At 44.2% G+C, this 15,646-nt stretch overlaps 1 protein-coding gene across 1 annotated transcript in view; it reads right to left on the minus strand.

The window, feature by feature from the left end:
• ITGAV (integrin subunit alpha V) overlaps positions 1 to 15,646 on the minus strand; it is an 82,701-nt gene that overhangs the window by 10,079 nt on the left and 56,976 nt on the right. Inside the window, exons 18-26 of the mRNA XM_072981262.2 lie at positions 14,462 to 14,599; positions 13,743 to 13,810; positions 12,116 to 12,263; positions 8,437 to 8,529; positions 7,354 to 7,433; positions 4,639 to 4,719; positions 4,426 to 4,531; positions 3,235 to 3,393; positions 1,831 to 1,944 (exon numbers count right to left, since the gene is read on the minus strand). Coding sequence (XP_072837363.2) covers positions 1,831 to 1,944; positions 3,235 to 3,393; positions 4,426 to 4,531; positions 4,639 to 4,719; positions 7,354 to 7,433; positions 8,437 to 8,529; positions 12,116 to 12,263; positions 13,743 to 13,810; positions 14,462 to 14,599 — 987 coding nt within the window. The remainder of the gene's footprint in view (positions 1 to 1,830; positions 1,945 to 3,234; positions 3,394 to 4,425; positions 4,532 to 4,638; positions 4,720 to 7,353; positions 7,434 to 8,436; positions 8,530 to 12,115; positions 12,264 to 13,742; positions 13,811 to 14,461; positions 14,600 to 15,646) is intronic.

Consider the following 15,646-nt stretch of genomic DNA (forward strand, 5'->3'; position numbering starts at 1 on the left):
GCACATTCTTTCAGAACGCCTATGTCCTTGACTTTATCCTATTTCTAGAAATGCTGGGAACAAGGTGTTATTTGTCAAGCTAGCACATCAGTTGTAGTGGCTTCCACACCATAAGTCGCAGGCCTCTGAAGTGCAATAAGCATGCAGCATGAAATCATCTCCTGCTTAGGGCTATCATGATCCAATACCTTCTACACCGCTGTGGCTGAGGTAATGCAACATCTTTGCCTCCTGACTGTGGGGAAAAATATGTTGAGGTGGCTGCAGGCAGGCATGTTGCATTTCAAATTGCAGCCACAAAAGAGAAGGCCGCAGCGGCCACAAGGACATTAGGAAAGCTGCGTGTAATTTTTGGATCTCCAGTGTTAAGATTTTGTTGCTACTGGTTGATATAAGTTGCATGTTAAGATAAAAATCATGCTTAAAATATTTATACATGTGTTAACACCCTATGAGAGACCCCTGAAGTGGCTTTTAATGCTCAGTCTGACTTAAACTAGTAGCACTTGATAAATCAGAACTGCTGGATACCTCAGTGGCTGAGGCCTCTGGCTGTGGAGCCAGAGGTTGTGAGTTCAATTCCCCACCCCCACTGGGCCTCCCTGACAGGGGCTGGACTCCATGATCTCTGGAGGGTCCCTTCCAGCTCAGTAGCTCTAAGTTGGTGGTGTTTCCCCTACAGCTGTTTGTCTCAGGAATTAGTAGTCAAGCACCCTGGAGAACTGGAACACTCCAGAAAACTCAGGGGCCAGGGCTTAACAAGTTTTAAGTTGGAGAAATAGTGCATAACAAACAATATATACTAACCTCAGTGTCAAATAGCCCTCAAAACCACAATTAAAAGGAGAAGATGGAGGAGGGAGGGAGGGAGGACCAGCTGGGGAATGAAAGACAAACTCCAATGCAGCTCCACAAAATAGCTGGCCGAGAAACTGTGAGGGGATACATGTCACACAATTGCCTCTCTCTAAGATCTTCTCAGTGCCTCAGTGAGTTGAGTGACCCAGGGAGATCTTTATTGGGGGTTCAGCTGCCATTTTTTTTCTCCTCTCTTTTGCCACCAGCAGATCAGTGTCCCAATAACGTGTACACCTTTGATCCTTTCCGTCCACCATTCAAATTGCTGAGTTTTTGATTAAAACCTTTTAGCCCATGAATGGCAGATGGAATGTGAAGGACTGCAGGTGTATGGCTCCACCCTCAAGGGCGATCAGAGGTGGGTTTTTTTATCCATGCCATTGTTGCCACCAAATCAAACTAACACCCCTGATCTGGCTGAAAAGCAGTGTACATTCCTATTGCAAAATACTTTATATATAGCTCATTTCAGGACTTTGAGGACTCATCTTTTTAGACATTCATTTAATGCGACTCAGGAGTTTTACAAAACACACAGGAACAGAGTCAAAGAGATAAAAATTCTACAAACCTGTCCACTCACCTGTCCGCCATCAACAGTTTCACCTCTTTTCTCAAAATTGTCTCCTTGTCCATCCATGTTAAATTGGCCAACCCGTCTATACCGGTAAACAACGGCCAGGATGCTGTCGGTGTTTGTGTAAACTTTGTGTCATTTGCCACGGCTAATTCCAATTAATTGATGAGGAACCAAGTTGTCTCTTGGTCATCAAGAGACAACTTGAGGTGCCAGAGAACAGGTGAGCTGTTCTCTGGCACCTCACTGATTAGCCACAATTAGCCACGGCATGTTATGCAACCCTTATGTGAACACTAATAAGATTCCAGCCAATGTAAGTTCCTAAAAACTGACACTGTTCTGACAACAGGGGCAGGTGACTATTTGCAAGTGAAACAGCATGAAGCCTTTACCAAAGTTTGCACTTCTCCCTCGGCAGCACTAAGGTCTCTTCGGTTGACATGATGATCGCGATTCTCTTCCCCGTTAACGGTTTCATTCTTTTCATCTTGTTGTGGAGTGGACATCTGTGTCATTAAGAAAGCTTTCGTTACTGGCAAACATCCTGAAGCAGCTCGAAATGTTTTGTGAATGGATGAAAAGGAAAGAAGGGAGCTTGGGAGAGATCATCGGGTCCCCAAAAGTCTGGGAACATGCAAACTCAAACAGACATTAGGCTTCCCTGTGATGGAAATAAGCCTCAACAAGCTTTAGATTCATACATCACGGGTATGCAACGTTTCAGAAGTATTCGCTTCAATTTTAGATTAACTGTAGCTCATGGTTATCTTCCATGAGACAAGACTGCCAACATGATTCACTGAAAATGCTCTTTGGAACAACTAATCAAAAGAAGGCATTTTTCCTGTTATGACAGTTCAAACATGCTCACAGCCTTTGCACACACACAAACCAAAAAAAAAAGAAAATACCCCAAACCATCTTTGGAAAGAACAGTGTTGTTCACGGATAATGATACACGAAGCTTGTTTAAATCATTCATTCATCTGAAATCTTTAAAATAACTAATCTGCACTAGTAGAAAAAAGCACTCTAAAGGAGCTTCTTATACAGTTGCTCTGCTGCATTTTTACATTTATTGGTCAGTTTTCTACAATCCTTATTATTTGCACACAGCTCTTATATCTATATGGATAAAGAGTAGTTCCAAATTTTTAAAGAAACAAATACAAAAATAATTTTGCTACATCGACTAGGGGATTCTGGGAATTATACTGTTTTACCAATCTCTGGCCAAAATCTGGTAGTAAGTCACAACTAGAGTAGGCCCACAGACACAGTAGGGAACTGGTGAGTACATTCCTTCAGAAGTTCCACTGATTCAAATGGGCCTACTCTTGTTGTGTTCTAGAACCAGATTTCAACTAAGCCGTGATGTTTCAACCCAGGATCCTGGGATCTGTCTTTCTAACTGCACTTGGAAGTTGCCCCCCCCCCCCCCATTTTCTCAGATGGGTCACTGCTCATAAGTTGGGCTCCTTCATCAACTCAGTTTTAGAGAGCTGCAAGGCAACATTCCATTTTAAAAGCCTGCATTTCTTCCTTTTTGCAGCTGATGATTATGGGTATTCTTTATCACTGCTACCAAAATATTGATTATTTCTTTATTTCTGGAACTTCTGTACCGCCCCACTAGGGCACAGCACTCTTCTGGGTGGTGAACATAAAACAACAAGATAAATAAAACCACAAACAAAGCGTAATCGATTGTAATAATAAAACCTTATCGCTTTGGGTTTGCGTAGGACAGAGGGGTTGCTCAGTATGCAGGCAGTCTATAGAGACTTTCCACTGACCTTTATTTTTAGTGGGTTAATCTCCATATCAGAAGTGCAGTTCATGGGGCCTTCAATTTCATAGTTGACAATATACAAAAGGGTGTTATTGTTGTACTTGTAAGGCCACTGAAGATTTAGCATCACTTTGCTGACGGCACTTGGCCCGTTGTTCCTGAGCTGGAGAGAAGAAGGCAAAAAAATAAAAAATAAAAGGAACATGACAAAAGACACCTTTTCACTCTGACACTGCTCTCCTGTTCATTGCCGCAGTCATGATGCTCCAGGAACTTACACGACAGTACAACTCAGCAGAAGTGATGGGCCCACAGCTATGTGGGGAGAATCCCCATCCTGCCTCCTTGTTGGAGTCGTTGGCTGCCTGAGGAGGCAGGGAAGGGCAACCTGAGCTCCTGCCCAGACTGGTGCACCACCAGAGAAGGAGTTCCCCAGTGGCTCGTGAAGAACGGTGAGTGAGTCAGCTCGCTGGGTGGGTGGGCGATAGTGCCATGTGGCACACTTAGTACAAAGCACGACAAAGTGCTTTGTGCCCATCACTACTGCTGAGCAGTGTAAGTTGCTGGGGGCGGGAGATAGTGTTGCGCAACACGCTTCATGCCCGTCTCTACTCAACAGTCTTCTCACTGCTATCTCTTAAAGCACAGACAGGTCTTCCAGCTACAGCGCTTACTTTCCTTAAAGCTGTGGGGCATTAGTCAGGAACTCTTGTCTTGAAACGATGAATGAAAAATCCTACTCTATTATCTCCTCCCAATTCACAGGACCACCTGTGGCATGAAATAGCTCCGGCAGGATGAATGGTTGTTGTCACGTGGTGGGTTATTGTGAAGTCAGGCACCCACTAAGACCGGACAAGAGTCAATGGCCCAAATCCTCTTGCATAATTATGCTGGAGGAAGGGCAATGGCATAAGTCACAGCAGCAAATCGCCAATAGTTAATAAGTCTCTGCTTGGATTCCTTGTCATACACTAAGCCATCTGAATGAAGCGCAATGTGGAATCCAAGCAGGGACTCATTAATTGGTGGCAATTTGCCACTGTGTATTACAGCATTTCCCTTCTGCCAGTATAACTAACTGCACGAGAGGATTTCGGCCAGTGTGGTTTTACAGGATAGATTCTTAGTAATTCAGATCAGCTCCTGAATTCCATTCATAATTTCCTGGCTACAACCTTGGGCTCAGACTTACCTCATAGATGTGCTGAACCAGAGGCCCTATGTCATCCTCTGTTTCTGGGTTCTCCTTGGGTTGCCAGTTGGGAATTGGGAGGAAGATGTGATCAGGTGAAGAGACCCTAAATTGTACAAGGAATACTCGGTAAAGGCTAGATGTAAAGCCTGCAGTGTAAGCCGCTTGATTATACAATAAAATAAAGAGAACAAGGTCAGGATCAGCACTCACCCTCTGATTTCAACTGCTGCTAAGATGGCCAAGTCCGCCTGATAAGATGTCACAGGGCTTCGATTGTTGTTCAGGTTAGAGCTGGAAAACAGTAGAATTTGACAAAGGGAGTCTGAATTATGTCTGGCTGTTAAAACAAGAACAACAGCTTAGTCCATAGTGTGATTGTACAAAGGGTATGTTCCCAAAGAACTTTAAAAACATGGCACAGCTTCTATTCCTGTGCCACTTGAAGGATGACAAGATAATATCTGTTACACGAGGGGTGGGCAACACACAGCTTGTGAGATGCATGCGGGACCACCAGCCATTTTTCTAGCTCCTCTGCCCGCTTTCAGGGTTGAAATTTGGCTGCATTTCCAAAACAGAGCCTTTGCCTCCTTTCCAGAAGGGAAGGCGATTCCTTGCCAGTCTGGCACCCACCCACTCCACCCACACCAGAGGAAGGCTGATACACTGCTAGCAAATTTCTGTGGCAGCTGCAACAGCAGTGGAGATCCTGACACCCTACTGTCCCAATTGTACCCGATTTAATAAATTGGAGTATCCGTACCCAGAACTACTGATCTGGAGCACATCCATCAGAAATGATACCTTCATGCTTCCGCTAGCAGCCAACAAGACCTCTCGCTTTTATCATAAAGGAGATTTCTCTGACTAAGGTCGACTTGCAGAAGTTTCCGCAGGGAAGTGACAAAACTGAGAGTCATATAGAGTATTTAGGTAATTCCCACTCATAGCACCGCAACACTCTGTCTGCCCATGTGCACTAAAATAATAAAGAAATTTAGGATTCCAGGGAGTAACCTTTTTCTTATTCCCTGCTGTGGACTCCTACATCTCTGATATTGCTTGAGGGAAGATACAAGACACACGTCTTTGTCTCTGTTTCTGCCCCTAAGTCCTGGGAGCCTCTGACAATGGAAAAAGGTGGGGTTTTGTTTTGTTTATGCCTCAGTTCCCAGTATATTGTAAAGTATCGGGGCAATCCATTTTGATCTGGTTTGCTCTGGATGTTTAACCCAGTGGCACTCCTATTAATCTGTGTAAACATGCTAGAACTTTGGATCAAGTGTCCCAGTTTCATAGCGACTGGTAGGAAGATACCACTCAAATTAGTTACAATACCTCAGAGATACTTCAAATTGGTTAAAATATCAGCTTTCGATAAAACCCTGCTTCCCTTTATAACACCTTCATATCTCTTCCTCTGTAACCTATCCTCACTGAAAGAGAGTTTATTGCCCAGAAAACAGAAAATGGGGACAATCCTGGTTCCGTGCTTTCCTATTATTTGATTGTCAACATGAAACTATAGAAGGACTGGACTGGGGTCCTATCATTTATACTTCATTCACAGAATCTCATTGGAGGAACAACCCTCTGTGCATACATTTTCTATGACCAATTATTTATTTGAATATGACCCCTTTACAAACAAGAAAAACCACTCTTTGGTGACAAGCATCATGGCACAGAAAGGCCTCTTAACTCACCCTTACTCACTTGTTAGAGCAAAGCCTCTAAAGTGGATCTGACAGAATCTTTGTGTGCCTCTGCCCAGGAAGATATTCAGGGATCCTGATTGGCAGAAGTCCCAGAATTCTGACAAACGCACTCAAAAAGGACATGTCCAATGTATTACTCCCGAATCCCTTATGATTAATAGTGGTATTATATGAGAACTGAATATTGCCCTGGTAAAAATGATCACTTTCACTCCTTGCTGACTCTTTAGACGCGACAGGTTCATTTTGTCCACTCCCTTACATTAATTTTCAGTGGTTCTATCAGGTTTTTTTTTTATCTTGTCTTGATAATCTGAACTAAGTCAAATCCTGTTTCAAAGCCATCTAAGATAGTGGCTGTCACGGCATTTAGGGTCAGCAAATCTCATTAATTAATTAATTGCGCCGTGGAGACAAATTACTTTCTCTGTGCTCAATGAGATTTGGGGAAAGGACTAAAAAGGGCAGCTTATTGTCCATTTACAGAGTATTACTTATGGGGCAGAGAGACCGAGCAGATGAGCAAAGTTTTCCTATGCTCTGCCTCTGTCCTCATTCATTCATTCTTTCATTCGTTTGACGAGCCATTTTTCTATCCCTTGCTGTTTTCTGCCATTGCTTTCAGTGGGAGGGAAATCCACCATATCAACTCTGTGACTGACATTGTTTCACCCTGCTGACAGGAAAATGCCTGAGCAAGAGAAAGGCTACGGGTAGGCCATTCGCAACAAAAATGGTGACGATACTGAAACCAAGTGGACCGGCCATATTTTTTTCATTTTTATTAGATCTAAGACAATCAGTCACTTGAAACAGGAATGCAGTTTATTACTTAGACACACACACACACACTTCTTTCACCAACTCCCATTTCAGACCCATGCAAATCAATACCTTCTTTCTAAAATATATCTGGACAGATAACTTTGAAGATCTAAGCTTGTGTAGTTAAAAGTAAGAGATGAGCTATACGAGACTGACTGTTGCTGCCTATGTCCAGAACAAGGATGGCAGAACAGAGGCAAAACTGTCAAAGGCCACAGGTATGAGAAGGCTGTTAGTAGGATTCCATTTATAACACCCTCCGCGTGTATTTCTGAAACACAGCAACCACTATCACACCAACTGCTGCCCTCCTCTTTCTGCCTCTTGTTGAGCAGCAGCCACAATTATTAGACAGGTAAGTAGACATACAGGTGCCACTTACCTACAAATCTGCAGATCGAACTTCACAAAAGTGTCCATCTCCGATTCTTGGTGAACACTGAAATGAAGACCAGCTGAAAGCTGCAATACAAAAGTAGAGGCACGCGGGATTTTAATGTGTGAAGCAAACAGAGGTGTTGGCTGAAGAATCCTGTTAGCCGTGCCTAGCCCTCCCAAAAATTGACATGTCAGGGTGCTGCTCTGTGTTGCTCACTCCTGTTTGGCTGCCCCTGAAACTGGGAGCATGAAAGGAACCTGGAACATCCATGCATGGTTTATTTACCATAATGTGTGAACTGAGTACAGTGGTGCCTCACTTAATGATTACCTGGTTAAACGACAAAACCACTTGATGTTGAAGTTTTTGTGATTGCTTTTGCGATCACAAAACGATGTTTAGATAGGGAAATTTCGCTTGACAATGATCGGTTCCCTGCTCTGGGAACCGATTTTTTGCTAGATGATGATTTTTAAACAGCTGATCGGCGGCTCTAAAATGGCCGCCTGCTGTGCCAAATGGCTCCCCACTGTGTTTTAGGACGGATTCCTCACTTTACAGGCACCAAAAATGGCCGCTCCTCTGGAGGATCTTCGCTGGACGCTGAGGTATTTAGCCCACTGGAACGCATTGAATCGGTTTCAATGCATTTCAATGGGCTTTTTCGTTTTGCTTGACGAGGATTTCGCTTAACAGCGATTTCAACAGAACGAATTATCTGTGTCAAGCAAGGCACCACTGTATGTCTCTTCTCAACACTCTGCAAGTCAACAACAGCTTATGACTCTGGCTTCCTGGGGAGAAACAAGCCAGAGTAGCCAGCTCCGATCTCACGGATGGAAGCTCTTTCAGGAGCAGCCATGTGGGAGCACCTGACTACTGTTCACTACCATGCTGGCTTATTCAGGGTCAATCCAATTCATCAAGACATGGAAACGCAACTGATGTGAGGCTTAACCAACTAACAAAAAAAGGCTGACTCTTTATTTAGACAATACTGGCCCCAACCTAGCACCCCTTCTGGCACACAGAGGGTTCTCTATGCTTTCATTAACAGCAACGAACAAACAACTCACTAATTCTTACTTTTGTTCCTGCTTTCATAGGATTTCCAAGGTCACAGACAACCAGCCGAGTCTGATTCTCAGTTTTAAATGCACACGAGAGTCTTGCTAAAGCCTGCAGTGGTAAAGGAGGCAACATCGTTATAGAGATTGTTTCATTCTCTAGCAACACTGCAAGAAATAAAAATAAATCTAGATACATTCCCTCTATTCACAAAACACAAGCTGGTTTTGATACAATAATATATTTTCAGGCATGAACATGATTCATGGAGGTCCTTCTGTCCCCACTGTTGCATAGTAACAAATTCCATTCCTTCCTTTTGTTTCTTCACATTGAGGGCTCAACAAGAAGCGACATAATCATGTTCTTTTAAAAAGAAGAAGTAAACACTATTACGGGGGCCAGGGATGAGGAAGAGTCTGGGGGTCACCACCTATAACGAGCTAATTCTGCAAATGAGGCAAGAATATAAAATTACACACACACACCCATCCTGTTCCCCAAAAAGAGTGGAGGGAATGGGAAGAGCCATAAGCCTATGCAATGGCACATGAAGTTTCCAATGCTTCAATCCCTTTGAGTTTTTAAGCCCTGTCTAGTCATTCCCTAGCAAGGGAAATGTTTCGGCTTATGTGTAGGCTCTATGTGCAAGCAAGACATTTAGGAAACTGGGGCTCCAGTTCATGTGCAGAGCTTGCACACAAGCTGGATTGTCTTCCCCGCAGCTTAGTACCTTTCCATGCGTAGATAGCCATGATGGAGAGCAGACGGCCAGTTTGGTGAACATATCCAGGTAAGGTATGCCTTAATCAATTGTGAAATGTGTCTGCTTCTTAGTGGCAAAGCATGCTTGGGATTACAGATGCATCCTTCATGCCTGTTTTCTGCACTCATCAGCTCCTCTTCCATGCCTCTTTAGCCACCATTTCCCCCTTGCTCGAAACATGCCTGGAATTGGAAGGCTTTGGCCTTGAGAGAAAGGGAACCCAGTAGCCAGGGGACTGGTTTTTGCAACGCAGATGACCATGGCATGGAGCTAGGACAATACAGGCCCTGAGGCAGCAGGGCTGGCCGAAAGGGCCCAGTACAGTGGTGCCTCGCTTAACGGGTGCCCTGTTTAACAACGAAATCGCATACCGACAAACTTTTTGCGATCGCTTTTGCGATCGCATTGCGATGTTTTAAATGGGGAAAAATCACTTTGCGATGATCAGTAGCCTGTTTTGCTTACCAATTATCGCAAAGTGATGATTTCCCCCAGCTGATCGGCGGTTCCAAAATGGCCGCCGGGTTAAAAAAATGGCCGCCCGCTGTGTTTAGGGACGGATTCCTCACTTACCGGGCAGCGAAAATGGCCGCCGTATGGAGGATCTTCGCTTAAAGGTCATTTTTAAGCCCATAAGAACGCACTGAAGGGGTTTCAATGCATTCCTGTGGGCTTTTTAAAATCGCATAGCGACGAAATCGCTTTGCAGCGATTTTTGCTGCACCGATTAACGTCGCTATGCGGGGCACCACTGTATACGGAAACGAAGCCTGAAAGCAGATAGCAGCCATCACGGAACAGGGGAGCAAGAAGAAAGAAAGGAGGAAAAGGACCCGCTGAGCCAATCACGGTGCTGCTCATCTCTCCTCCTCCCCCCCTGCTTCCTCTTCAACACAGGCCCATTCCAGGGGAACCCCTGATTTGTGGACTGTCCCTGTGGCAGCCCTTTGAACGTGCAAAGGCTTACAGAGTATCAGTTAGCCTCTCAGTCGTCCTCTATATGCAGAACCAATTATTTTCTAGTAGGAAGGCACCTGTGAAGAGGTCAGAGGTTCTGCTCAATGCTATCCACTTAGGGGTTTGTGTGTGTGTGTGTGTGTGTTTTAATAAAGACAGTTTAAGAGTTAACTGCATGCCTAAGATGACAATCATCCCACCAAAATGGCTCTTGGATGAGCAGCACCCTTTAAAGAAGCTGGTGGGCCCTTTGCCTAATCTGTGAGCATATGAGTTATTTCTTAAATTTCACATAATACATTCAGGACAGTGATACGATCTGTCGCTAATTGTGAAGTCATTCTGAAGTAAATGTCCTAGGAAGAAGCCTTGACCACAGCACCATTTTCAAGGGCACCCAATGGGTTTTACAAACTTTTATTAGGGTCATGTTGGGAAAAGAACGGTGATAGCCAGACACACTGGTGCCCGTTGCTTGGGATTGTTCTGTTCCTTTCCCAGGTGATAAGAGGATGAGTCTGAATTAATTTAATTATCAAAAGTGTGGCTTTAAGCACGTCGGCAGAAACCACTTTGTCTTAGCAGCCTGGCTCAGGATGTGCAGACTGTTCACTCTTGCTAGACAGACGCCTCTTGCCCTCTTCAGGATGAAGATCATCCAGCTTTACAGCTCCAGCTGGCAGCTCCACGTTAGTCATGAATACCATCATCTGATCATCCCAAGGGATAAAGCCAAATCGCTGTGACAGGTCAAGGCAGAATCAGCAACACTTTACTGGAAGGGCATTAACCCCTTTACCGCCTACGTCCTCTAAGAAAAGCTATCGAAAGGGAAAATAGTAATTCTGTTTATACGTTTGAAATGACTGAGGTCTGCAGTGAAGGTATAATAAGGCTTAAAGTATTGCAAAGCCAGCAGGTGGGACTCAAAGCATAAAATTCTTCTACAGTGTCTGTTCTTCCTTAAAAGTCTGGGACACACCGAACATATGCTTGAGGTGAGGGTGTATCACCGCGGATGATGCAGGAAGTGTGGAGGAGGGAGTCTCAAGCCGTATGACAGCCAGCAGGAGTCAAAGAGTTGTAGTGGTTTGGGACTGGTATCAAGTCCCCCGAGGCATGAAACTCATTGGATGACACTGGGCCAGGCACTCTTTCTTAGGCCTGAACTCTCTTACAGAGCTGTTGTGAGGATGCAGTAGAGAAGAGGAGAGCAACGTAGGCCACCATGAGTTCACTGGAGGAAATACAGGACTTATATGTTACTAAGAGATATAAGTAAATCAATTTCCGAAGATGCGGTCATGATAATCTCTCTCAACACAACGGCAAGATTAAAGGGAAAAAAGGGGGAGAGGGACAAAATATGATGACACTTTCATGTCTGATAGGTTTGTTTTAGTGTGAACTTTTGTGGGTCAAAATCCACTTTTCCAGAATTCTCTCATTTTCATGTATCTGAAAATGTAGATTTTCAATCAGAAAATCTACCACCAAAGCAAATCTGTTACTCTTTCAAGTGTCACAATATTTTATCCTTGGGTTTTTTCTCTTTCCTTTTCCCCCCTTTAATTCACACCTCTCAGCTGTGGTCCGACTCATCTTTACCGAAGTCTCATAAGGCAAGCTGCTCTTCCCATTTTACAGACAAGGAATAGAGGACAGCTGGAAATGATCCACTCACTGGCCCCAGCTTTGAACAAAGGCTTGTTGCTAAATTTTGTGCCATCAAAATATAATTATCTGTCTCCTGTCTTTATTACCTTAGGAGAACTCATCTGAGGCCATCGTATAAACAATAATGTTCTTTTGTTGTCCCAGAATCAAAAGCTTGAGGAGGTTGCATTGAAGCAGAAGAAAGCTCTGGAACTCTTTTGCCACTTAATACAGGTCTGCTTTCCACACCATTTTCCCACCCGGCAGCTACCACCACACTCCTCACCGCCAATAATGCTGCTCGTGGGCTAGGCTTACCTCATTGTTGCGAACAATGCCGATGAAGTCTGCTTGAGGTGGGACAGTAACAAAGAGCTCGGCTTCATAGGCTCCCTCCCCTAGGTTCTCAGCATTGATGATGAGGGTTAAAGGGTTGTCATCCCCAATGTATATCTGCTTCTGATCACTGCACAAGACCGACATGGAACACAGTGAGCCTTCCAGACCAAGACGCATCTCTGCTTACAGTATATGAGCTGATTGCAGAGGTAGATAAAGTGGGGCCTGCCATAGGTCATTAGGGTGAATTCTCAGGACCCTGGAAGACTGCACGTGATTTTCAAATAAATAACTTCCTTTGCAAATTACAGTGGTGCCTCGTTTAACAAGCGCACCGTTTAATGACGAATCCGCACAGCAATGCGTTTAGATAGGCTAAACATCGCATTGTGATGATCGGTAAGTGTTTTGCTTACTGATCTTCGCATTGCGATGTTTAGAAAACAGCTGATCGGCGGTTCCGCTGATCGGCGCTGGGTGCAGAAAATGGCCACCCGCAGTGTTTTTGCGCCCTGCCCTGGCTTATCGGCAAGTGAAAATGGCGGCTGGATGGGGGAATCTTCGCTTACTGGTGAGTTTTTCCCCAATAGGAACGCATTAAACAGAGTTTAATGTGTTCCAATGGGTTCCCCCCCCGCATAGCGACAAATCCGGATAGCGATGTTAATCCTGGAACGGATTAACGTCGCTATGCGGGGCACCACTGTACAGATGTATCCAAACAGAGAGTGTTGGACAGTTGATAGCAGCCTTTAGGAACTGCCTCAACAGAGGAAAACAAGATCTATTTCATCACGCTCCCTGTTTCTATCAACACTCAGTTAAGTCAGCCTTTGAAACTTCTCAAGCACAACATAAAGATGGTTGTGTTTGTAACGGAGAAGGCAGAAGGTAAATGCGTGCCCAATGTCAAAGCTGCAACGTTCCTATCAGAGTTCAGTTCCCCCCATCTGTGCCTCCCTGACGGGGGCTGGACTTGATGATCCATAGGGGCCCTTCTAGTTCTGCAGTTCTAAGATTATGATGATTTCCAGGTTCCCCTGGAGTGGTAGAATATACCAGATGGGCAAGATATAAATCGAGTAAATTGAATAAATAAATAAATAAATAAATAAATAAATAAATAAATAAATAAATAAATAAATAAATAAATAAATAAATGATTATGATGATGATTTCCTGGGGAGGGGGCCCATAGTTGTGCCAGTCGGTTGCAACAAAAACAAAGAGCCTAAAAGGTTTCATTTGGCATAAGCTTTTTGAGGACCGATTAGCCCACGTCTTCACATACAATCCTAAAAACGTATGCCATGCAAGTTGTGACAGTCTTTAAAGTGTCACAAGTTTCCTCGTGTTGCTGCATCTGTTTTTCCCCCACCTCACCCCACATGAATAAACTACCGAAAAAGGGCCAGGCCTGTAGAATTGTCCCTCTTTAAATGATGCTGCCCTCTGCTGGATAAAGGAACACAGAACCATTTGTATGAACCAGTGGAAATGTCATCAAATGGGCTAGTTCTATACCATTCACAAATGCATGGTAACATACCCCAGGGCCTGTTTCCCATTTTGCCCCCCCCACACACACACAATCATCGCTTTTTACCTGTTGACCGTCACTCGCAAATCTGGACGGCAGACATTATCCCCACCACAGTCCAAGAGAATGTGAGCCTAAATTTGAGAGAGAAAGTTTCCAAGACTTTAATTGCTCCTGCTTATACTCTACCACAGTATTTGTAGATGATGTATCTCCTGTCTTGTTTGTTTTACTCTCAGGTGCTCAAGTCACTAAAACCATGACCTCTTCCCTTGTGGGAATGAACTCTGTGGTAAGAGGCAGTAGCAAAATGCTCTTTCACAGCCTACATCTTAGACAAAGCAACAAGGTACACCTGCTACCCGGCACTGACAAGTAAAAACATCTCTTTTCTTTTTAACGTGGAGGCCCTATTCCACATTTCCTCCAAGAAAGTCACAGAAGCATGTAAGTGGGTGTGCATCTATATCTATCACAAGAAGATTTAATTTACCTCTTAGAAGAACCTCTATTGCAGGGGTCTCCAAAGTTTTTACAGTGATGGCCACACTGGATATTTTCACTTTTGGGGGGCTGAAGAAACAGGAATGTGTGCGCGTGCATGCATACACACATATGTGCAGCCACATGCCCACCCGCCCGCCTGCCCACACACCCGTCCCCATGCCTGCCTGCAAACACCTGCACCCCCCGCATGCACGCACGTACCCCCCCGCACTGATAAGCCCACCACCTGCCCCCGACGAGCACAGGCTGAAGGGAATGGGCTGGACCTGTTTCCGTACCTGTTTGCTCAGGTTTGCAGGCGTAAACTGGTTAAGGATGGGCTGCAAACCCGAAGAATCAGACACTGTTTTGTAATCCAACTGATATTCCATGAATACGGTGATTGGAGTAAGCTTGTCTCTAAATTCCGATTCATCCTACAAGGAAATGAAGCCAAGATTTTTTTTTTAATTGCAATGTATCACAAAAATACAATAGAGCTCGTATCAGACATACAAAATCCTAATTGTATACGTGGCTGGAGCCACTTAGTGTGTCCCAACGTTGTATGTAATGATATTGTTGTCCCAACCTGAAACCTATACATAGAGTGCCAACGTCTAGAGGAGAGTATTTCTTCCATGTCCATAGACAATGGTCTCCACATGAGTCAGAGGCTCATGCTGTTAGAATGGAAGCACCACCAGCAGCAGCCAGAGTTAGTAATTTTAAGAAGAAGAAAAAACGAGGCATGCCACTGGAAAAGAGGTGGCAATGCCTCAAACTCTAGCACAGAATCAAATGCTGCGATTCAATGAAGAGAGCAAACTCTCCACACCCCTCTTTCTATATGACATCTAGTTTTCTTTGGACTATGTGATAAAAATAAAACTGCAATAAAACAGTTCCAAGTATGACTAGGAGAAGAGAGAATACATTTTTTGAAAAAATTGGGAGAAACCAGACAGTGCAAATATTACTACAGTGGTGCCTTGCATAGCGACATTAATCCGTGCAGCAAAAATCGCTGCTAAGCGATTTCATCGCGATGCGATTTTTAAAAGCCCATAGAAATGCATTAAAACCTGTTTAATGCATTCCTATGGGCAAAAAACTGACCTTAAAGCGAAGATCCTCCATACGGCGGCCATTTTCACTGCCTCTTAAGCGAGTAATTGGCGCGCAAACACAGTGGGCGGACATTTTTTTACCCGGCGGCCATTTTGGAACCGTCAATCAGCTGTTTAAAAATCATCGCTTTGCAATGATCGGTAAGCGAAACAGGGAACCGATCATCGCAAAGCGATAAAACCCCATAGAAAACTTCGCAATGCGATCGCTTTTGCGATCGCAAAAAGTTAATTGCTATGCAGTTTCATCACTAAATGGAGCGCCCGTTAAGCGAGGCACCACAGTATTTATTTATTTAATTTATATGCTGCCCACACTACCCAAAGGTCTCTGGGCGGCTTACAACATTTAAA

This window comes from Pogona vitticeps, chromosome 1, assembly GCF_051106095.1.
Source record: "Pogona vitticeps strain Pit_001003342236 chromosome 1, PviZW2.1, whole genome shotgun sequence".
NCBI classification, from domain to species: domain Eukaryota; kingdom Metazoa; phylum Chordata; class Lepidosauria; order Squamata; family Agamidae; genus Pogona; species Pogona vitticeps.